The 25,167-nt window shown below is 41.6% G+C and overlaps 1 protein-coding gene across 8 annotated transcripts in view; it reads left to right on the top strand.

The window, feature by feature from the left end:
* Positions 1 to 676: 676 nt before the first annotated feature.
* Positions 677 to 25,167, top strand: part of Slco1a8 (solute carrier organic anion transporter family, member 1a8) — a 43,642-nt gene continuing 19,151 nt past the window's right edge. Inside the window, exons 1-9 of one of the 8 annotated variants that reach the window (NM_030837.2) lie at positions 796 to 832; positions 1,643 to 1,693; positions 4,866 to 4,977; positions 7,816 to 7,957; positions 12,501 to 12,633; positions 17,792 to 17,898; positions 18,314 to 18,460; positions 18,898 to 18,996; positions 20,078 to 20,299. In NM_030837.2, the coding sequence (NP_110464.2) occupies positions 4,918 to 4,977; positions 7,816 to 7,957; positions 12,501 to 12,633; positions 17,792 to 17,898; positions 18,314 to 18,460; positions 18,898 to 18,996; positions 20,078 to 20,299 (910 nt within the window). In that variant the 5' untranslated portion in view covers positions 796 to 832; positions 1,643 to 1,693; positions 4,866 to 4,917. Of the gene's footprint in view, positions 872 to 1,641; positions 1,694 to 4,795; positions 4,978 to 6,674; positions 6,773 to 7,815; positions 7,958 to 12,500; positions 12,634 to 17,791; positions 17,899 to 18,313; positions 18,461 to 18,897; positions 18,997 to 20,077; positions 20,300 to 25,167 lie in introns of those variants that run through there. The other 7 variants (XM_087659397.1, XM_087659391.1, XM_087659394.1 and 4 more) reach the window with 7 other exon arrangements.

The following is a 25,167-nucleotide window of genomic DNA, read 5'->3' as shown; positions in this document are numbered from 1 at the left end:
CTTGATCAGGACAGCAATAGCAGCAACCATCCTTATGCACGGTGGCCAGCCGGAGGCCACAGGGTCCAATTTCTTAGACAGGTAGGCCACAGGGCGTTTCTAGGGTCCCAACCTTTGTGTTAGGACCCCTTTAGCATACCCCTGTTTCTCATCGATGAACAGTTACTGAGCAAATTGTAAGGGTTTGGAACAGTCGGATGAATATCTTCTACCCTCTTGTTGACCTCTCTCAAGTCTTGTACTGGCCTATAATCTCCAGTGTCGGGTTTCTTAACAGGCAGAAGAGGCGTATTCCAAGGCGACCAGCAGGGGACTAGGATGCCTTGATCCAGAAGCCTCATAATGTGAGGCCTTATATCTTGATAAGCTTCATGTGACAGGGGGTATTGTTTTATGGAGACTGGAGTTGTAGTGGCCTTTAACTGTATAATTAAGGGGGGGCTGTTGGAGCGCCAACCCCATCCCACCAGTCTCTGCCCAAGCCAGTGGAAAATTCGTGACCCAAGTGTCTATTTCTAGGGATTGTGGCTTGTCCTGTCCCGGTTCATATAGTCTATATTCATCTTTTAATTGTAGGGTTAGAACTTGAAGGGGAGTTCCATGGGGGCCAGTTATTCGGGCCCCTCCTTCCTCAAAATGAATTTGTGCTTTTAGTTTGGTGAGCAGGTCACGGCCCAGCAGAGGGTACGGGCAGTCCGGAACATGTAAGAAGGAATGGGTCACCTTACCGGTAGCCAGCTGAACCTGGCGGTCCGTAGTCCATCGGTATTGTTTCTCACCAGTAGCTCTTTGTACCCAGGCCGTCCGGTCGCTGAGTTGTCCTGAAGCTCGGGTGAGGACTGAATGCTGGGCTCCTGTGTCTACCAGGAAAGTAACCGGCTGCCCCCCAACTTTAAGCGTTACCCTGGGCTCGGGGTGGGGGCTCCTGGCCCTGACCTCCCTAATCTTTATCTAGAGCCAAGAGGGAGGTTCGTGGTCGAGGCTTTCGGGGTCCGCCAGGCTTCTTGGGGCACTCTCTGGCCCAGTGCCCTTTCTCTTTGTAATAGGCACATTGATCTTTATCCAGCTTCAGCCCCTTTCGAGCTCCCCCCTATCTCCCTTCCTTTCTTGGCCCTGAACTACAGCGGCCAAGATTCGACTCAATTCTCTCTCTTCCCTCTCTCTGCGAACTCTATCTTCTTTTTTTTTTTTTTTCAGCTTCTTTAAGTAAATCCTGTAATGTATAGCCCTGCAAATTTTCTAACCTCTGTAACTTAGTCCTGATATCTGGAGCAGCCTGCCAGATGAAGGACATAGAGACACTCATCATTTGTCCTGGGTCATCTGGGTCATAGGGAGTGTACATACGGTAGGCCTCCTTAAGTCTCTCTAGAAAGGCGGAGGGAGTTTCCCCTGCTTCCTGTAATACCTGTTTTACCTGAGCCAAATTAGTAGGGCGTCGTATAGCCCCTCGGAGACCCGCTAGAAGCAACTGGCAATAAAGGCGTAGGTGTCCCTTACCTTCAGCTGTATTAAAATCCCAGTTTGGTCTCTTAAGTGGGAATGCAGCATCAATTTTCTCAGGCAGCTGGGTGGGACGCCCATCATCTCCCAGAACATGCTTTCTGGCCTCTAGGAACACTCTTTTTTTTTTTTTTTTGAGGTTAAGAGGGCCTGTAAGAGCTGTTGGTAGTCATCCCAAGTAGGCTGGTGGGTAAGTAAAACAGATTCTATTAGGTCGGTGAGTGCCACCGGATCTTTGGAGAAAGAAGGGTTGTTTTGTTTCCAATTGTAAATGTCAGCTGCTGAAAACGGCCAGTATTGGGTCTGGCCACTGGTTCCCTGTCTAAGTGGGAAAGCCTGGGAGGTTGTATCTGGCATCACCTCGCGCTTATTGCGCAATCTCCCTGCGACAGGGGAGAAACCCTTATCAGACTGTGGCCCGGCAACTGATCTGGCCGGCGGCTCTGCCTCCTCCGTTTTAGCCAGGCCTGTCAGAGAGAAGATCTATGAGAGGGGAGTTTGGGTCTGCCGGGAGGACAGGTTTCTTAGAAGGCTCTGATTTCACAAAGGTAGAGAGAGGAAGACGTGGCCGGCGGACCGGGCGGGGCCGAGGGGACAGGCTAGGGGTTGAGGGGATGCCAATTTGGGTCCACGAAGGGTTCCGCCCAGGGGGGGTGGTTTAAGGCGAGACTCTCTCAAGTGATAATATAAGGAACCTGGTCAGGATGTCCGTGGACGACCCGATCTTTAACCTGTAAAATAATGATCTTATTAAATGTGTCATTCACTGGCCATCCCGCTCCGAAAGTGGGCCACTCGGATGTGTAGAGAGTCTGCCATTTCCTTTTTTTTAACCTCGACGGACTGGTTGTGTGCCCGGTCGTGGACGTCTTTCCAATGATCAAGAGTGAGACTTAGGGGTGTTGTTAGGGACTGTCCCATGTTAGTTCTAAGGAAGATTAGAACACAGAGAAAACAAACAACACCAACAGTCAAACAAACAACAGACAGGCGTGCTGCACGGCTTTGGTACCAAACTGAAAGCAAAAAGTCAGATGGAGGTGGCAAAGGTCCGGGGCCCTCTGAAAGCCAAAAATACAGACAGAGGTGCCGTTAGACCGGATCCTTCTCCTCTAACCAGAGTCCCAGATTGAGCCCCGAAAAGTCGGGCCCCTAACACCCTTGGAATGTCTTCCAGGGCTGCGGGACGAGAAGTCTGAGCTCGTCAGCTCCTTCTTCGTCCCGCCCAAATTCCAAACAACCTGGCTGAGCGCTCACAGAACAGACCCGGCTGAGCGCCCACAGAACAGACCCGGCTGAGCGCCCACAGAACAGACCCGGCTGAGCGCCCACAGAACAGACCCGGCTGAGCGCCCACAGAACAGACCCGGCTGAGCGCCCACAGAACAGACCCGGCTGAGCGCCCACAGAACAGACCCGGCTGAGCGCCCACAGAACAGACCCGGCTGAGCGCCCACAGAACAGACCCGGCTGAGCGCCCACAGAACAGACCCGGCTGAGCGCCCACAGAACAGACCCGGCTGAGCGCCCACAGAACAGACCCGGCTGAGCGCCCACAGAACAGACCCGGCTGAGCGCCCACAGAACAGACCCAGCTGAGCGCCCACAGAACAGACCCGGCTGAGTGCTCACAGAACAGACAGAATAGGGCAGAACGAGACAGAATCAGACAGACGCCGGCCGGCTTACCTCCCAGTGGGTGGTCGGTGGTCCCTGGGTGGAGGATCTCCTTTCCCGGCCAACGCACCAAATGAAAAGCTCTCAGGGAGAACTTTCCCTCGGGATGGAGACCCTCCAACTCTAATGACCAGACCGAGACACCACAGGATGCAATCAGCAAGAGGATTTGGTTTATTGTCGGGATACACAGGCACAGGCACCTGTGGGCGCTTCAGTCACTCGGGGGACTGGCGCGCCCCACGGAACCAAGGATGGGCTTTTTATAGGATTTTGGGGAGCAGAAGCAAGCATACAGAAGCAGATGCATGGTTACAGGGATATAATTGGTGGATTCTAATGTGGCAAGGGTTCAGCCCGGGGGCAAGTTTCCTAGCTACCTTCCTGAAACATAACGACTGACTCGGCCCCCCAAGGGTTCAGCCTGGGGGCAAGTTTCCTAGCTACCTTTCTGGAACATAAGGCTGACTCGGCCCCCCAAGGGTTCAGCCCCGGGGCAAGTTTCCTAGCTACCTTCTTGGAACATAATGGCTGACTCAGCCCCCCACCAGGGTGTGGGACCTCTCCCGGGGCTTTTCTCATTGTCAGGTGCTCAACCGCAGTCGTCCTGTTGCCAGGCCTTCAACCAAACACATCCTGCTTGGCAGCCGCTTTGTACTCAGTGTTTTAACCTTTCTCTGAACCAGTCATCTTAAGTACAGCCTTGCAAAATGGCGTTACTGCTGCTAAGCTGGGGTCTTTCAAACCCAAGACAGAAAGCAGAAATGGGATGGCATGCCCTCCCGATGTTGTACTTAAGGCAGGTACAGGGAAGCCCAGATTTTCACTTGGATGCAAAGAATTCGAACTCACCTCTTCAAAATTAGGAATTAAACACTTTACCCATTGAACCACACTCACAGTTGCGCTGCACGGTTTGACATCAACTTGACACAGACTAGAGTCATTTGCAGACCAATGTAACCTCTGTGGCCTTTTCTTGATTGATGATTGATGTGAGGACCCAACTCACTGTGGAGGGAATCATCCCTAGGCAGGAAGTCCTGGAATCTGGAAGTCCTGGAAGAAGTAGGCTGAGCAAGTCATTAGGAGCAAAGAGATAAGCAGTATTCTATTCCTTCATGGTCTCTGAATTGGCTCCTGTATCCAGGTTCCTGCTTTGAATTTCTGACCTGACTTCCCTCAGTAATGAACTGTGGTATTGAACTGTAAAACAAGCCTTGTCCCCACCAAGTTGCTTTTGGTTCTTGTGTTTTATCACAGCAATAGAAACCTTGACTAGGATATCTTACCTACTGAAACTTACCTAGTTTTGCTTTGCTTTGTTTTTTAACGAATTATTTGTTACAGTTCAGTAAATAATTTAACAACTGTCCCCATACTGAGTAAGCCCTGATGTAAGGATCTGTTTCTAGTTTGATTGTAACTTATTACATCACACTGTGTTGATACCTCTGGGGTGGAGGATGGGGCAGCACTGCTTTTTTTGAAGGGAAATGAAGAGGAATGGATCATCTATCAGAGAAGGGAGGTTGAGGAGATGGACTGTGAAGAGTGGAGGGAGGGAACACTGTTGTTGGGATGTAATGCATGAGAGAAAATTAAAAAAAAAACTAGTTCAGTGTCAGAATTGAAAAAATCACATTTCAGTAAATAATTTAGCTGCTTTCTCTTTTTTTGAAAAGTTAGCAGTGGAATTTTAAAGTAGAGACATCATTAAGGAGTCAGAAGATCAACATGGGAGACCTTGAAAAGGGGGCTGCAACCCATGGGGCCGGATGCTTTGCCAAGATCAAGGTATAGATTGTTTCTATGTACGCATGTGTATACTCACGGAAGTCTTTTTAAGCGAGCACTGGAAGTGACTATAATATTATCCGGTTTACATGAAGTTTTCCAAGAGGAAAACCATTTTAATAGATGTGTTGTTAATTTCTTGACTTAAAGAAATTGATTTAATATTAGGGATATCAAACCAGGATTATTCATCCAGAAAAGTTAAAGAGCTTTAGAAGGTATTAAAGAAGAATGTGCTTTAATATTTTTGTTATGTATTATGTTCTGCTAGAACTTAGTCTGAGATTAGAGGTCAAACTAATACTCAGCCTTTAGGGGTTCCCAATAGAAGGTCAGAGGTCACATATAGGAAACAGTTCCCTGCAGAAGAACTCTATTAATATGCAAAGACTTTATGAATCAATGAGAAGGATAAATATTTTCTTCAAGGTTTGGCAATACAACAATCATTCTTTTGTAAGAAAATTGCTTATTCTTTTAGCTGTATTTTTTGTTGGTTTTCAGTATTTTAGATACAATTATTATTCTCATAGCTCCAAAGTCATTTTTACATCACAAAATGAGGACTTATATTAACCCAGGAATTTTGAGTATCTGTCTAGTTTTAGAGAGTCCTGCAAACGTTCCTCTCTAAGATGTTCCTTATAAGTTATTGTATTAAAAGTTCATTTTACTCAATTATACAATTTACCTATAAAAAGCTCATTTTATGTTATTATATTGGTGTTATGGAAAATGCTAAAACAATTCTTTTAAAAGACAGAAGTTAGACGCAACTACTTAAAACCAATCAGATTTCCCTCCATCCTTGAATTTAGAACTATCTAGAATGTTAGAGTGGTCAAAAGATATACAATACCATACTGAAACTCCTGCTGCTTAAATTTATAAATATGATAGGAAAAGTTTTCCAGGAGAGGAAAAATTATGACCTTTACGGCCTTCAGTTATACATATATTGGCGACCTCACCAGACACAAATATTTGGTTCTAACCCAATGTTTACAGAGAAGGTCCTGGTTAAGCTACATGGGTCAAAAGAAATGTAAAGCAAAATTCATGAACCTTAGAAAAAGACAGCTAGGAATAAGGGTGTTGATAGGGAAGAGAGGGGGAGAGGAGAGGAGGCAATGGATAATCAGAGCATATCATCTATGTATGAAATTAGAAAACAGCAAATTTAATAAACTTTCTAAAAGAAAATGAAGGGAAATTTCCTAAGGGGCCTGGGGAGCTACCTTGATTGATAATGGAGGCTGGAGGGTCTGAGTTCAGGCCACAACACCTACATGGAAACTATTCCTATGTGTGGAGTCACATAACTTTGATTCCAGGGTGAGGAGGTAGGAGTCGGGCTGATAAATATACAACACTCACTGAAGAGCCAGCCTTGCCTCCTAGGTGAATTCCAGGCTGGTGAGAGTCCTTGCTGAAACAAATAAAAAAGTACAAAGCTTGAGGAATTATACCTGAGATTGTCTTCTGGTCTCCCTATGTACATACGCAAACATGAACTCATCCTGCATGCACACCTACACACACACACACACACACACACACACACACACGCACGGCACACACACACAAAGAAATTACGAGAAAAAAAAAACTTATCTAGTAAGCCTGAAAAGTCTGCTCTGAAGGGGTTTGCTGCAGACTCTAGAGTGCTGAGGTAAAACGTCAGTAGGGTTAGCTTTATAAATACTGGTGTTAGGTAGCACTGGGTCTGGATGAGCATGGCCACTGATATCTTTTACTTTCTGAGAAGTCATGGGCTTGCTTTCTTCTGCAAAACGTAAGTAAAACAAGTGCTCTCTCAATTAAGATTCTTAATTTTGATAGATTTTTCTTTAAATATAAGAGCTGAATTATAAAATTCATGGGAAAGTTAAAAATTAAATTAAATTCATGTCCTCTTAAAGATTTACAGGGAGAGAAAAGAACATCACTGCCAATGGAATTTGGAATTAGAAGTCAAAAATGTATACTTTGAACCATACTGAACTTGGTATTCACTTTTTTCAGTTTTTTTTGCATGTGTTTCTACTTAAGTTTATTCAAATTATTTGGTTCTTGTGACAATAGGTTTACAAGTAAGAAATAGTAATCCAATACAGTATTATATGCATATAATTTTGGGTGAGATAGTACAGAAATTCCAGTAGCTGGTTGATGACAAATGGACACTAAGTTGAGGAAACCAGGAAGCTAATTCACTACATCACTCAAGGTGAGTTGTAGGTGAATTATTAGTTATTAGTTACATCATTCAAGGTGAGTTATCATTCATCGGCAGGTAATGAGGATTCTTAACTGTACACAGCTATGCTGTCTAAAAGAATGCAGAGAAAGAGGACAAAGTGATAAACTGGCCCAGGACCTCCAGAGACCTGTCATTCCTGCTTAGAGAACATAGTAGGCTTGCTGCCGACCCAATGCCTTGGTGTAATTCTGGGTTCTCTTCCTCCCCTTCCTTAACTGGACAGCATGTGTCCTACAGGTAACAGTGTAGTGCTGAAGCAAACCAATAGCTGTGTCTTACATAGAACAAGTCCATGTCACAACTCCATGTCTTTCTGTATGAATAAGGCACACTGATAAAAGATCAAAGCCATACCTATCAACAACACAACTGCTTACCTGTCATTCTAACTGCATGGCCAGAGCGAGGATAGCATGGTGGAGGAGAGATTACACGTAAAGTTTCTTGGATATTCAAGGGATGTTTATGTTGGACACAGTCATCCATCTTATAGATGGCAGTTTTGCCAGTAGATGACAGATACATAATCAGAAATCAAAGTTTTCTTTTTTTCCTTAAACATTGTTTCTTTTTAGGTGTTTCTGATGGCATTAACATGTGCATATGTATCCAAATCGCTATCAGGAACTTTCATGAGTTCCATGCTCACACAAATAGAGAGACAATTCGGTATCCCCACAGCTATAGTTGGATTCATCAATGGGAGCTTTGAGATAGGTGAGTTAAATTTATATTTATTTACACACATATATATTTATTTTATAGATAAATAAAATAAATATAAAATATTTATAAATATATATAAAATAAAAATACATATATAAAATTTGGTAGTGAAGTAGCCACTTATGTAAATATCCTTATGACGGCACCTAATTTGTACAACATACACTGACATTGTACCTTTTTATGATAAGTAGAAGATAGACTATTAATATCTACTTCTGTCATTTGATAAGTCAAAGAGTGGTAAAGACTTTCCCTTTGTATTTTATTGTATTCTTTTTCTGTTACAAGTTTGTTTTATTGGATATTTTCCTTATTTACATTTCAAATGTTATCCCCTTACCTGGTTTTCGCTATGGAAAACCCCTGTCTGAGACCCCCCTGTCTGATGATCCCCCCTCCCCCTGCTTCTATGAGGGTGCTCCCCAGCCCACCCACCCACTCCCTCTCTCCTCCCCACCCTGGCATTCCCCTATACTGGGGCATCAAGCCTTCACAGGACCAAGAGCCTCTCCTCCCATTGTTACCTGACAAGGCCATTCTCCGTTACATATGTGGCTGGAACCATGGGTTGCTCCATGTGTCCTCTTTGGTTAGTGGTTTAGTCCCTGGAAGTTCTGGGGTGTTTGGTTGGTTGATATTGTTCTTCCTAAGGGGTTGCAAATCCCTTCACCTCCTTCAGTCCTTTCTCTAACTCCTCCATTGAGGACTCCATTCGCAGTTCAATGTTTGGTTTCAAGCATCTGCCTCTGTATTTGTCTTGTTCACTCTTGCTGCTCTGATGTAATAATGCCATTCAATGTAATCATTCATAGAGTTTCCTTTTGTACCTTTCTAGAGGAATAAATTACATATTTTTCCAAGTATATTTTAGTTTTTAGAAAAATTCATTACAAGCTCAAAGATAAATTCAAGCCATAAATTGAACAAGAAGTTTACAATAGAGACACTTAAATGTGTTCCCATTAAGACTAGACATTCATTATCTGTCATTAGCTTTATAATGTCTTGCAATATGTCGTAAGTTGTAAATTCCTGCTTTCCAATTCAGAAGCAATTAACTCATGATACTTGAAGATTGGCAGAATTTTCACTGCAATTTTTATATCAGAGAGAGTTTAATAGTAGTCCTGTTTTAAAGGGCTTAATAATTTTAGGAATTCTTATAGGGTCATCATTAAGAATTAAGAAATCATCTATTTGTCTCTATAGCATCACTATAAGACAGAACACCTTTGTCAATCTGCTGAAATCTGTCCAATAGGGCGTGCTATATACCTAGTGACATATACATATACATACATTATATACATAATATTAATAGCAGAAAACTTTCTGAAAATGTAGTCTCTTCAGCCTTGCCTAGAAGGGTTCATCCATCTCAGTTTACATTTCAAATGTTATCCCCTTACCTGGTATCCCTTACGGGAAACCCCTGTCTCATACCCCCTCCCACTGCTTCTATGAGGGTGCTCCCTTGCCCACCCACCCTCTCCTCCTCTCCTCCCCACCCTGGCATTCCCCTACACTGGGGCATGGAGCCTTCACAGGACCCAGGGCCTCTCCTCCCATTGTTGCCTGACAAGGCCATCCTCTGCTACATATGAGGCTGGAGTCATGGGTACCCCCATGTGTACTCTTCATGGTGAAACCATCTCAGGAAGATCACCTGCCTCTCCAATATGAATCCTGCCATCCCTTTAATTGCTTTTAATGTGTTTAATAAAAATGGAAAGGAAATTTAGGATTGAGCAGAAGCTCACCCACACTAAGAGGATGCTCCATTCTGTCTTCTGGGGCAAGCTCCTTATTGCTTCCCATTCCACCGGGGTTCTAGGCTTTCAGTGGAGTTAGGATGAATGCCTCACACAGACCTTTCACAGATTCTGCTAGTGTTCTATCAGTTAGGTTCAGCAAATATGGTCCGCTGACTTTCCAAGGTTCTACCAGACACACTGTGCTAGGGAAGGAAGTTTCTGGAAGGAGTAAAGGTTTTCTAGGAGAAGAGACATGGACAGGTGAATATGGAAGGAAATTGTGGAGGGCAAAACATCAAATCATTTCTGTGGAGATGGAGTTAGCCCAGTTTTATGGCAAGATGGAAGTCATTGCTACACAGGAATGAGAAATGAGTAAAGACCGGGGCTTGTGGTATGTCTTTTATAACTCAGATGGCAGAGTGCCGGTATAGGGTTAGAAGTAGATATTAATCTTTCTATGCTCAAGGACTCATCATGAAAACCCACTGATACTTCAGGATAATATTCAGTTGCACAGAATTAAACTATATAGGCAAAGAGGAAGCTAGTTACATCAGATAAAATTGTCAGAACATTGAAACAGCCCATTAGACAGGAAGATTTGTGCTTTTAACCAACAAGGTGAATATTATCTAGATCTGATTTTTAAGTAGTTATTGCCTCCATGATACTTTGAAATATTTACAACAACCACAATGTCATATAACGCTATTTATACTTCTAATGGTGAAATATTTGTGACTGCTCATGTCACTACTGCCCCTTCCTTTGCAGAAGTGCTAACACCAGGTTAATTATTATTGAAAATAATTCTCATCCAAGTTTATGTACAACTTTAATTTCATGAAAAACACTAAATTCTGTGAACTTAATGGATTACAGACTAAAGGTTAAAAAATCTCATTAAAAGAAAATTATTAACTATTTACATCACCAGTCTCTATGACAGGTAACTTAAGGAAAAGTCTTATGTAGAGACAATTATGCGAGAAAGTAATCCACACTGGTTAGTGAAAATAGCATTTGCTGGGCATTCTGCTGGCAGTTTTGCCAGCAACCTGCCATCTTGGTCAATAATTTACCTCTCTCCATATCTTTGCACCATTATTTGAGGGCATAGCAAGGCAATACAAAAGTTAAACTCAGCTGCCAGGTAACTGAGGGGCAGAGCCTAGAAGGAATGCTAACAATCGTCCCCTTTAGTTTAATTGTAAAAAGGAAAAACTAGACCAGGACAGTAGTGAAGCAGGAATAGGATCACTTCGATCTTTAGCTATGTCCTGCCTACTTTGGGGCTACATGCCTCTGAGAAGCCTAAGAAAATGGCTCTAGTCTTAGGACAGCTGGCTTTTTCCTTGTTGTCCAGGGTCTGTGGAACCATCTGTAGAGAGAATGAATGGGTCCAGTAGAAGCATCTGTGTCTGTGAGAGTAGATTGGAGTATCTGTGGGTTGCTTCTTTGAAGGTCTCCTGGATGTAGATTTTTGAGTAAATGGCCAGTCTTGAAAAGATACTGAAGTACACACTCACACACACACACACACCTACACTCACACACACACATACACACACATGCACACTCACACACATACACACACATGCACACTCACACACATACACACACATGCACATTCACACACAAACACACATGCACACACACACACACACATACAGAGACTATATAGATATACTAGAGGTAGAGAATGAAGTTAAGTAGGTTAATTCCTATATGTACATTTGAAACCCTTAGTTCTTGGTGGCTGGGATGAGGGGAGTCCCAATCCCAGGAACAGGAGGGGAATCCCACCCTGGAGTAGGTCACAGGTAGGAACTCAGGCTATTGGTTGGCAGATGTACTTATCTGGATGGAGTCTGTCTGTCCATGAGAGGTAGATCTGAGTGGGTTCCCTGTTGCTTATAGGTTTACAAAAGAGATAAATTTGTTGAAAACATGAGCATGTTTTAAGGTGAGCTTAGGAAGGCAACTCACCAGCCACCATCTTGCCCTCCTCCCCTCTAGGGGCTGTTTTGCCTTGAGTCTGGTTATGGGTCTAGAAGAAACCATTGGTGGGCTTTGAGAAACATCAATATTGTCTTGTCTGGCATTTCCCTCAGCAAAAGTCACTGCTGGTTTATCAGACACTGAGGGATTAATTTCCTCATGTGAAAAGGGCATTATTTCAAGGGGTGGGGCTGAGGGTACTACTTTGTCAAATGGGGTAAACCCTTGAGAATCTGAAAATTCAAAATTCTGAACTTTAACAGGGTCCTCCCACACATCCCATCCCAACTCATTGGATCCCATTATTTACCAATTAATGCCCTTACTTTAACTGCTAACACCCTCTGAGGCTGAGACTTGATTTTTCAAAGTAATTCAGCCAACTTTATAATGAGGGCTTCAGTTTGATTTTCTGCAACTTGACCTCTGTGGCTGCTGGAGAGATTCTCTTCACGGGCACACTTCGAAACCTTTAGATTGTTTACTTGCATGTGGAGCCATTCGACTTTACCATACAGTTCATTCTTTTCCTTCATTAAAATTTCCAGAGATACTAAGAGCAACAAGCCAGCAAAATCATTTTCTGATTTTTCCCTCAACATGTAGAAAGTTTTGTACACCAAATCACCTAAATCATGAAGACAATCAAATGCATTAGCTTCTTTAAGTTTGAAATGTAGTTTCAACCACAGGACTTCTACATGCTGGAGAAGCTGTTGACTAAGAGCTGCTAATACTTTACTGAAACATGCGTTCCCATTCCCTCCTCCCAGGAAATCTTTTGTTGATTATATTTGTGAGTTATTTTGGAATGAAACTGCACAGACCTATCGTGATTGGTGTTGGATGTGCAGTTATGGGCCTGGGTTGCTTCATAATATCACTACCTCATTTCCTCATGGGCCGGTGAGTATTCAACTTTAACCTACAGGAAATGAGATTCAGAATTTCCTTTCTGGGAGGAGGATAGCTCTCCTAGCTCCGTAGCTTGAATGACTACTTGAGTAAGTCCTTTGCCACCTCAGTCAATTGCCTTTGATCCATATATTTTGCCAAGTTTCTGGTACTCTTTTATTCTTGCTATTTTTCTCTCGCCCCTTTCCTTTCTGCTGTTGCTATTTGAGCACCGGCATCTTAGATTTCATTCATACCTTACAATTTTCTATTTTTTTTTCCTTTTTTCTTTTTTTCGGAGCTGAGGACCGAACCCAGGGCCTTGCGCTTGCTAGGCAAGCGCTCTACCACTGAGCTAAACCCCCAACCCCACAATTTTCTATTTTTAACATCTTGTCTTCTCATCTCCTTGTTATTCCTGGGAAATTTAACTTTGTCATCCAATCTCTTGAATATATAATTCATATCATTGAATATAATTGGATATATAATTCATATCATCATATTTTAAAACTTTTATTGTCAAGCATACCTATCTAATATATCTCTTCTGAGGGAACATCTTGATATTTTCTCAAGAATTCAGTATCTTTTCCCGTGGGACTCTTCATCTATTTTCATTGTCTCTGGCTCCTTCTTCAAATGTAGGTTCTTTTTCTTTGATTTACTGTAATAGGGTGTTTCCCATAATGGCCTTGGTTATTTATTCATACTTAAGGGAGAATATTTAAGAAGATATGGATGATCAACAAGTGATTGAGCAGGGCTGGTTAGTGATTGAGAAAGATTTGATTTTGAGCTGTTTTGGAAGTGTGCATAACTAACTTTTCATCCTGGGTGGAAATTGTCTGCTCTTGCTGAAGGGTTAGAGATCAGCTAACCTGAAAAAAATGGAATATAACCTTTTAGTATTGATAGTTTTAAAAACATAATGACTTTAATTTTCAGCCTCTGTATCCTCAGAGTATCCGTTTGGATCCTCCTGAACCTCTGAGCATTTCCAGCTGGAGAGATGAAGAGCAGGCCTGAGGATTTAGCTATTCCTTATGTGCACTTTAACGCTCATTTTAGACTTAGTTCTGTGTGCCCAGCTGGGCCCTGCAATGGGAGAATCTTCATGCAGCTTTCCAAGGAGGCCTAGATGATACCCTGTTGTGCCCTGTAGCATGGTTATATTTCCCCTTCACCTTCTGAGGCAGTGGCTGTTCACATATTCACAACCCAATCTCAAAATTTTATGGACCTTAAGCCTCATTCAATCTCTCATTTGCATTTTTAAAATTTTTTAGCTATTTTTTATTTTGTGTATATTCTGTTGGTCGAGTGTGTGTGTGTGTGTGTGTGTGTGTGTGTGTGTGTGTGTGTGTGTGTGCTTTCTTGTTAGGTCAGGCAATACTCTCAGGAGTCAATTCTCTCTGGCTATCCTATAGGACCTGGGGTGGAAGCTTGCATTCAAGATCTTTACCCATGGAGTTATCTGGTATTCAAGAGACCATCCATTTCTTCATTCTTTTCTTTTTTCCTTTCTTCCTTCTTTCCTTTTTCCCTTTCCTTTCTCCCTCCTTCCCTCCCTCCCTTTCTTCCTTAGCTCATAGTGCCCTTAAACTCACTATGTAATAAAGAACAATCATGACCTTCTGATCCTCTTGTCTACACTGTCTGACTGCTGGGATTACAGGGATTTTCCACTGTGTCCAGTTTTTATGAATGCTCAGGATCAAAGCTAGGATTGGCGATTATGGCAGTTTTAGCTCCCACCCATCAGCCTCTCTTCTCCATCCCCAGATCAATTCCTCCCACTGACTTAGAAAAGGGCCAGCCTTGCACAGTCATTAATCAAATATGGCATAACAAGCTACAATAAGAGCAGGCACACATTCTCACATCAAGGCAACACAGAAAGGGGGAAGCAGTCCTAAAGTCAGGCAAAAGAGTCAGACAATCCCTGCTCCTACTGTTAGAAATCTCATAAGAACACGGAGCTACACAACCCTAACATATACACAGAAGTCCTAGGTTAGGCACAATCAGGCTCCCTGACTTCTATGAGCTCATTTGAATCCCAATCAGTTGATTCTGTGGACGATGTTCTTATGGTTTCCTTGAACCCCTCTGGCTTATCCAATCCTTCCTTCCACTTCCCCAAAAGACTCCACTTCCCAAAATAACCTTATTATTTGGTTGTGGGACTCTGCATCTGCCCCCATCAGTTCCCAGATGAAGTCACTCTGGTCTCTCTGATGATGATTACGCTAGGCTGAAATCCCTATATATCCTACAGGCATGATAGATTATAGGTTGGAAGATATTTTCTAGTTCATTTCATTTGCCTATGAATTTCATGAAGTCGTTATTTTTGATAGCTGAATAGTACTCCATTGTGTAGATGTATCACATTTTCTGTATTCATTCCTCTGTTGAAGGTCATCTGGTTTCTTTCCAGCTTCTGGCTATTATAAATAAGACTGCTATGAACATAGTGGAGCATGTGTCTTTGTTGTATGTTGGAGCACCTTTTGGGTATATGCCCAGGAGAAGTATAGCTGGGTCCTCAGGTAGTGCAATATCCAATATTCTGAGGGACCTCCAGACTGATTTCCAGAGAGGTTGTACCAGTTTGTATCCTGAGTGAGGTAACCCAATCACAGAAAAACACAAATGGTATGCACTCACTGATAAGTGGATATTAGCCCCAAAACTTGAATTACCCAAGATGCAATCCACAGACCACATGAAACTCAAGAAGAAGGATGACCAAAATGTGGATGTTTCACTCCTTCTTTTTTAAAAAGGGGAACAAAAATATTCATAGGAGGTGATAGGCAGGCAAAGTTTAGAGCAGTGACTGAAGGAATGGCCATTCACAGCCTGCCCCACATGTGGCATATATATATATATATATATATATATATATATATATATATATATATATATATATATCCACCAAAACTAGATAAGATGGATGCAGTTAAGAAGTGCGTACTGACAGGAAAGGATATAGATTTCTCCTGAGAGACACAACCAAAACATGTCAAATACAGAGGCAAGTGCTGGCAGCAAAGCACTGAACTGAGAACAGGACCCCCATTAGAGGAATAGAGAAAGGATTGAAAGAGCTAAAGGGGTTTGCAATCCCACAAGAACAACAATGCCAACCAACCAGAGCTTCCAGGGACTAAACAACTCCCCAAAGACTACACATGGACTGACCCATGGCTCCAACTGCTTATGTAGCAAAGGATGGCCTTGCTGGGCACCAATGGAAGGAGAAGCCCTTGGTCCTGCCAAGGTTGGACCCCCAGTGTAGGGGAATGTCGGGGGGAGTGGTAAGGGTAGATGATGAGGGGAACACCCTTATAAAAGGTGAGAGGGAGGGGATGGGGACTTATGGACAGGAAACTAGAACAGGGAATAACAATTGAAATGTAAATAAGAAGTACCCAATTTAAAAAAGAGAGAGAAAAAAATTGTAGGTTGGAGGATTTGTGACTGAGTTGGTAATTCTATGCCTCTACTTGAGTCCTTGTCTGGTTGAACCCTACTTTTTACTGCCATTTTATTGTCAATTGGGAAAATAAATGGACCTCGAATGAACAACTGAATTTAAAGTGGATATTGAACCAAATGAAGGCTATTTTATCTTCTCAAGCATTTTTGAAGGGAACAGAAAGTCTGTGAATAGAATATATCTATCTATCTATCTATCTATCTATCTATCTATCTATCTATCTATCTATCTATCTATATCTATATATCTAATCATCTATGTATTTTTCTTTATTTTCTATTCAAATCAATGTCAAGAAATATTTGGCAATTATAGCATTTTTCCATCTGCCAAAAGAGATAATTCTTTGAGGCTGACCTTTTCTCCCACTATCATGAATTGAGAGACACAGGCCTTTGCCCACCACTTCTCTGGCCACCATTTTGGGGACATCCAAAGAGGTTTTATAAGGAAGAGTTATTCTGAGTTGTTTGCTATATCGTGCAGAATAGAAATTAGAATGTTGGCGAATACAGCTCCCAACTACTGCAGACTTGAGCTGCCCAGGCTCATGCTTTCCTCTGGGTGTCTCTCCTCTAACCAAGGTGAGCAATGTATCCAGCATATTCTCTGATGCGGAGACTTAGATGGACAAATTTTTCTACCTCTCTTGCATTTAGTCATTTTCTTTCCTGCTCCTTGGTGATGTGCTCAAGTGAAATTAATATAGTTTGTTAGTAATTTTAGTCCCATGGCTCTATGTAGTCAGGTGATAGTTTCTGTCACCTCTTGTTATGAATATGTAGAGTTTTTCTTCTGTCAAAGTTATTGAACATATGAAAGAATGATTGTTTCAATTCACAGAAAGGAAGGTTAGGGCTAAAGCTCAGAGAACCCAGGGTAGGTGTCTTGCTTTGTGTTTGTGTCTCTCTAAAGCGTTGTCTTCTTAATTCTACATTATTGAGTTTTTCTTTTTCTTTTGTCTCTGTTCTTTATGTCATGACAATTATATCTAGGAAATGGTAATTTAGAAATCACCATGAGGTGCCATTAGAGAATCTGAAAGTTTTGTCAACCTATGTGTACTTCAGAGCTAACAAGTTTTTGGTGATTATCAAGTTTTTGCTTTTGGTAATATTGATTACTTCCATTTATCATCCAGGTTGTTTAGTTATTTTTGACAGAGGCTATCTTAAAGCTTATCCTGGCCTCTGAATTGCAGAGTTGAGGGTGGCCTTGAACTTCTGATGCTCTTGTCTTCACCTCTCATGTGCTAGGGCAACTGGCATGAGCCACCACGCCCATTTCATACAGTTTTAGAGTTTAAAACTAGAGCTACATGTCCAGGCTATTGACATTGATTTCGGCCTATTTGTGTGTGTGTGTGTGTGTGTGTGTGTGTGTGTGTGTGTGTGTGTATCAGGGGACACTATGCTGCGGTCATTATCTCCTTCCACTTTCATGGGGGTTTCTGGGATTGAACTCAGGTCATGAGGTGCAGCATGTACTTTACTTGGCGCATCATCTCACTGGTCCTGCCTTGCGATTCCTGATGATTAGACTGACTGCTCTGGAGATTACTGGTTCTAGATGCCCTGTTTTCAGGGAAGCAGGAGTCAGTAATGTACAGATGATCTCCTTGTGGTCAGCTCCTCACTCTGAATGTTTCCTGTGTCCACACAGATATGAATATGAAACAACGATTTTACCTACAAGCAACTTGTCCTCAAACAGCTTCTTGTGTATGGAGAACCAAACCCAGACCTTAAATCCAGCGCAAGACCCAGCAGGTTGACTCCTGCTTCTCATTGCTTTCAGCTCAGAGACTCAGACACAGAATGTTCTTTTATGAAGGGTTTTAATACGACACTGGGTTTAGTAGACATGTGAGACAAATGAACACAATTTATTTCCCTCTTCATGGAAGGGATATGTTAATAACCTAGACTACTCTTCCTCCTGAGTCTGCATATACTTATTAGAATCCTTTGCTTCTTAACCAACTTTCTGATAGTTAGTCCCACATGGGAAAAAGTCTTAGAAGGATGGATTTAGACCCACGCTGTGATCTATATGGTTGGTCTTATGTGGTTTTCTGTTGCTGTAATAAAACACTAACTTGAAAAATTATTTACTGAAAAATTTGAACTGTCAGTAACACTTGCTTGTCAAATACTCATGAAGCTTTCTATTGTTTTAATGCAGAGTGTGTGAAAGAAGTGAAATCACTAATGTGGATATATGTACTGGTAGGAAATATTATACGTGGAATTGGTGAAACTCCCATCATGCCCTTGGGTGTTTCCTACATAGAAAACTTTGCCAAATCTGAAAACTCTCCTTTATACATTGGTAAGTTTCAAAATCAGGGTAGAAATCAATTATTTATTCTTACCATTGCTTTATGGTTTCTAGAATAGTGGGCAGAGTGCTATGGCACAGTTGGTTATAAGACTGTTCAAATGATTGGAGCTTCTTCCTCAATGTTTGAACTAACCAATGTATGTATATATAACATATCTATGCATATGTATATGCATATATACATGTCTCATAGATACTAAGGTTATTTTTTACATGTTGAATATATAAAAACACCTGAAGTAGGGTAGTATGTAGCCAAATGATAGAGTACTTTTCTAGGTTCTTTGGTTTGATACCCAGATCTGCAAACGGAGGAAAAGCAATCTAAGATTAAAAATAGTTCAGTGTCAAGGCCTTTTTGTGTGTGTGCACAAGCAAAAATTCTTTGTATAGTTATGTAATGTCCTGTCTCTGTTTACTTCCAGGAATTCTAGAAACAGGAAAGATGATTGGCCCAATATTTGGGCTTTTGTTGGGATCCTTCTGTGCAAGCATTTATGTAGACACAGGGTCTGTGAATACAGGTAACAATGCATTTTGTTTATACAGTCCAGTGCCTGGGTGTGGGAGAATGCTCAGGAATGCTATAACACTGGCTCCTTTGATCCTCAGTTAGGTAAATTATCACCACTTACAGATGGCAGACCTAAGAGGAGCAGAGGTTAGGGTAAAATGCCTCATTCTGATTGAAGATCTTCCATTCTCCCATTGTATTTCAGCTGCATCTTTTGTTTCAAAAGATTTACTCACATGGGTTTTATTCAATGAGGCAGACACAGTGGATGACACAACAGACCTTTTAGTTATGTGGTGAGCACAACATTATAAAGGTTGCACACGACAGGCAGAAATATTGAATTAGTGCTCTCAATTATATCACCAAACAGTGCTATATAAAAGTAGTATTTTCAAAAATAAATACACAAAATGTAAAATAAATGAGGATACCATGAAATTCACTCTCTCTCTCTCTCTCTCTCTCTCTCTCTCTCTATATATATATATATATATATATATATATATATATATATATATGTAGGGATGGGGTGGGTAGTTCACTGTGTGTGTGGGTGCTTGTTGAGGTCAGAAGAGGGTATCAGATCTCCTGAAATCAGAGTAGTAGGCAGAGCTGAGTTTCCATGTGAGTTCTGAGAATAAAGCTCACGACTTCTGAGAGAGCAACAATGACTTTTAGCCATGGAATTGTCTCTGCAACCCCCTTCCTCACCTACTGTGATGTGTTGAGACAAGACTACAGCAGGGTAAAGCTATTCTTAAAAATGTCTCAAATAAATATTGTTTCCGTCTTTTTGAAATTTAGGTTTCAATAATATTCAATGTAGTACTCTGGAACCTTTCCTTCTTATTTGATTTTAACTTCACCCTATTGATCAACCTCGGACATTTTTTCCTAAATGTCTGAATTAGCCAAGCAGAGTGGTAGATGTCAGTACTCCCAGGATTTGGTAATCACATGCTCAAGTCTCAAAAAAGAACAAGAACAAATTGTGACTAGATTACAATGATTAAGAACATCAATAATTTCCTTCAGCTTACACAGGAAAGAATGATGCCAGCTAACGCAGTATCTGTATTTCTTCACAGATGACCTGACCATAACTCCCACAGATATACGCTGGGTTGGTGCTTGGTGGATCGGCTTTTTGGTCTGTGCAGGAGTGAATATCCTGATTAGCATTCCCTTTTTCTTTTTTCCCAAAACACTCCCAAAGGAAGGATTACAGGAAAATGTGGATGGAACTGAAAATGCCAAAGAGGAGAAGCACAGAGAAAAGGCCAAGGAAGAAAAACGAGGAATCACTAAAGGCAAACATGGAAACTAAACTCTGTTTGGTATAGATGGATCTGTGGTTTTTGGGCACTTGTCACCTGTACTGAGATAAGACAGCTTGTCAGTAATCATCCCTACTCACCTTTGTTAGATGGCTTCCTCTTCCCCAGTCACCACTTGGAAACAACTGACATGATAGGGAACCTGACTTACCCTAAATTAAACTTTAATAGAAATTTCAAGTCAGTCTGAACACTCAATAAGCAAATATTTTTTTCCTATCTGTTTTGACAATCCTGTTTTACAGTAAATATTAGTCCAAGTTAAAAAATAACTGGAATAACCGGAAATAGATATCCAAGCTATAGATAGTGGTGAAGGAAATCCTGTTTGATAAAGAAAATATTAGTTCAGCTGTGAGCATCCTTGAAATCAAGACTGGAAGGAAAAACATGACAGTTGACATAATCCTCGGTATGGAAGGTGTGCGATAGTTTACAGGGCAATTGTTCCCTTAGAACAGACTGTTGTACAATGAGCAGGAAGGTTACTAAGCGGCCATACAGAGGAGAGATGCTTCTGTGAGAAGCTAGGGTGGGACCTCGGAGTGCTCAATGGCACACGGTCTTAAAACGTGGCACTGCTTTCACACTGGTGTGTGTTGAGACCTGATTACTGTTCTCAAGAGATCAGAGATAGTGCTTAAGGGATGTGGTTTGAACTCTGGAATTCTGACAGTGTATAGTTGGAAGATGGGAGGGGACAGTGATTTCTATCACTCATATCCTCCAACACCACTGTGCACTGATTGGTCACTTATCTGCCTTAAATACTAGAGACCATGACTGAGCAGCCAAGCCACACTGGAAGACAGTGCAGAGGCTTGAAACTTGGTCATGTGAACAATTCTCCTGAAAGGGGAAATATTGACTCTACTGTGTGACTTTGGTCTACCAGATCAACCAAAACTTCAAAACTAGGAAAGAGCTTAGCAGAGAGTAAGATGTAGAGAAGATACTTGTGAGCTGTGGAGACTCGATTAGGAGGTCAGGGATTTCAACAGTCATGAGTGAGTTCCAAAGCGCCCAGGAATACAGACTGCAACCATCTCACTCATAACGATGGCTTTTGCCATTACAGTCCATTTCTTTTCATTAAACTGTTCCGCCTCCACTTCTAAATGGTGTCTTCTTGATTCTTTTCTCTCAATAAAATTTTAGACAATTTATTAAGGCAAATATAAAATTAAAAAATCAAGACAGAAGACAGGAAGGCATGAAAAGGAAAGAGACCATTAAGAGTGAATTTCAGCCAACCCATTTAGCAGAGACAGGCTACAAACTGGGCTCAGCTTTTTAAACAGGGAGAAGCTTTAGTTAAGTTGCTTAGAAGGTGAATACACCGACTCCATCAGCAGCACTCCTTACAATGCAACCTTCATATTGAGATGCTTGCTTTCATCACTAGGTGCATGGTCTGCTGTGAAGCTCTGCCGAGAAGCTGAGGTTGTCTGGGCAGCAGCATAGTTGCTGGAGATTTCCAAAGGTTTTTAGCTTATCCATTCTTGCATAAAGGAGTGACAGCATCAGTTTCTGAACTCAAACTTCATCAAATTGAGTCCTTTGTAATTTTCAAAGAACAGACTAGGTACTCTAGTGAGTGGTGGATTATTAATAGAAGGAAAGGGGAGAAAAAGAAATGAAAGTGTGCGTGTGGCCAGACTTGAATCCGTCTCCTCATAGTTTGGCTTGCTGCACATTTGTTTTCCAGTTCTTTTTTAAATTTAACCATTATATTTGTTTACATATCAAATGTTATCCCCTTCCTTGTATCCCTTCCACAAACTTCCACCCCTTCTCCCTCTCCTTTGCCTCAAGGAGGGTGCTCCCCCATCCACTCATCCACTCCTGCCTCACCCCTCTAACATCCCCTTCTCTGGGGTCATCAAGCCTTCATAGGATTAAGCACTTCCCTTCCCACAGATGTCTGATGAGGCAGTCCTCCACTACATATGCAGTAAGAGCCATGGACCAGCTCATGTATACTCTCTGGTTGTTGGTTTAGTTCTCTGGGAGCTCCAAGGGATCCAGTTTTCAGCTCTTTCAGTCCATCCCGTAACTCTTCCATTAGGATCCCTAGGCTCAGTCCAATGGTTGGATGTGAGTATCTGTATCTGTCTTAGTCAGATGCTGGCAGAGCCTGTCAGAGGACAGCCATACCATGCTCCTGTCTGTAAGCACATCTTGGCAGCAGCAGTAGTGTCAGGGTTTGGTGTCTGCACATGAAATGGATTTCAGGGTGACGTGATCTCTGGATGGCCTGTCCTTCAGCCTCTGTTCCATTTTTGTCCTTGCACATCCTTTGGGCAGGAACAGTTCTAGGTTAAAAAATTTGAAAAAGATGGGTGGCCCTATCCCTCAACTTGGGGCCATGCCTATCTATTGGAGGTGGTCTCCTCAGGTTCTATCTCCCTGCTATTGGGTATTTTGGTTAATGTCATCCCCATAGCATACTGGGAGCCCCTTGCATCCCTAGCATCTGGGACTTTCTAGTGGTTCGCCAAGATTGCCCTCCCTGACAGCTACTTATTTCTATTTATTCTCCTGGCCCTCTGGACCCGTCTCCTGTCTTTTCCCATACCTGATCCTGCCCCCATCCGTTTCCTCTCTCTTACTCAAGTCCCTACCTCCCTCTGCCTCCCGTAATTATTTTGCCTCTCCGTCTAAGTCTGTTTGAAGCATCTACCCATTAGCCTTCCTTCTTGTTAAGCTTCATATGGTCTATGTGTTGTATCATGGTTATTTTGAGCTTTGGGGCTAATATCCAATTATCAGTGAATATATAGCATGTATGTCCTTTGGGTCTGTGTTTCCTCACTCAGGATATTTTCTAGTTCCATCCATTTGCCTACAAAATTTGTGAAGTCATCCATTTTAATAGCTGAGTAGTATTCCATTGTGTAAATGCATCACATTTTCTGTAACCATTCTTCTGTTGAGGGACATCTGGGTTGTTTCCAACTTCTGGCGATTGTAAATAAGGTTGCTACAAACATGTGTCCTTGTAATATGTGGGAGCATCTTTTTTGATATATGCCCAGAAGTGGTAAAGCTGTATCTTTAGGTAGAAGTATTTTCAATTTTCTGAAGAGCCTAAAGATTGATTTCCATAGTGGTGGTTGTACCAGTTTGCAAACCTACCAGCAATGGAGGAGTGTTCCTCTTTCTCCATAGCCTTTCCAGCATTTGCTCTCACCTGAGTTTTTGATCTTAGCCATTCTGATTGGCGTAAGGTGGAATCTCAGAGTTGTTTTGATTTGCATTTTCTTGATGACTTGTACATTTCTTTAGGTGCTTCTTGACAATTAAAGATTCCTTAGCTGAGAATTCTTTTAGCTCTGTACCCCAGTTTTCAATTAGTTTATTTGAGTTTTTGGAGTCTAGCTTCTTGAGTTCTTTTTATTTTCGATATTAGCCCTCTATGTGATGTACGATTGATAAAGATCTTTTCTCAATGCATAGGTTGCTGTTTGTCCTATTGACAGTGTCCTTTGCCTTACAGAAACTTTTCAGTTTCATGAGGTCCTATTTGTTGATTATTGATCTTAGAGCCTGAGCCATTGATGTTTTATTCAGGAAATTTCCCCCTGTGACAATGCGTTCAAGGCTCTTTTCCACTTTCTCTTCTATTATATGCAGCATATTTGGTTTTATGTAGAGATATTTGATCCACTTGGACTGGAGCCTTGTACAAGGATATAAAAATGTATCAATTTGCATTCTTCTACATGCAGACCACCCATTAAACCAGCACCATTTGTTGAAATGCTGACATTTTCCCACAATATGGTTTTAGCTTATTGTCAAAGATCAAGTGACTATAGGTGTGTGGGTTTATTTCTCAGTCTTTAATTCCATTCTATCGATCTGCCTATCTGTCTCTGTACCAATACCATGTGTGTAGTACACAGCTTGAAGTCAGGGATGGTGATTCCTCCAGAAATTCTTTTATTGTTGAGAACTATTTTAGTATTCTGGAGTTTTGCTATTCCAGAAGAAGTTGAGAATTGCTCTTTCTATCTCTGTGAAGTTGGAATTTTGATGGGAATTGCATTAAATCTGTAGAGTGCATTTGGTAAGATAGCCATTTTTACTGTGTTTAGTCTGCTGATTCATGAGTGTGGAAGATCTTTCCATCTTCTAAGGTCTTCTTCGATTTATTTCTTCAGAGGCTTGAAGTTCTTATCATACAGATCTTCCACTTGCTTGGTTAGAGTCATACCAAGGTATTTTATATTACTTGTGACTATTGTGGAGGGTGTTGTGTCACTAATTTCTTTTTCATTCCATTTATCCTTTGTGTAGAGGAAGACTACTAATTTTTTTGAGTTAATTTTATATCCAGTCAATTTGCTGAAATTGTTTGTTAGGTGTAGGAGTTTTCTGGTAGAAATTTTTTTGTGTTGCTTAGGTATACTATCATATCATCTGCCAATAGGGATACCTTGCCTTCTTCCTTTCTAATTTGTATCTCTGTGCCTTCCTACTGTTGTCTAATTGCTTGTGCTAGAACTTTGTGAACTATATTGAAGAAATAAGGAGAGAGTGGGCAGCCTGTCTCTTTCCTGATTTAGTGGGACTGTTTTAAGTTTTTCTCCTTTTAATTTGATGAGGCTGTTGGTTTGCTGTACATTGCTTTTATTACATTTAGGTGTATGCCTTGCATTTCTGATCTCTCTAAGACTTTTAACATGAAGGGTTTTTATTTTGTCAAAGGGTTTTTCAGCACCTGATGAGATGATCATGTGATTTTTTTTCTTTGAGTTTGCTCGTATAGTGGATTATGTTGATGGATTTGGGTATATTGAACAATCCTTGCATCCCTGGGATCAAGCCTACTTGAT

The sequence above is a fragment of the Rattus norvegicus genome, chromosome 4, assembly GCF_021556685.1.
Source record: "Rattus norvegicus strain SHRSP/BbbUtx chromosome 4, alternate assembly SHRSP_T2T, whole genome shotgun sequence".
Classification (NCBI taxonomy): Eukaryota; Metazoa; Chordata; class Mammalia; order Rodentia; family Muridae; genus Rattus; species Rattus norvegicus.
This window is presented reverse-complemented; position numbering and strand designations above follow the sequence as displayed.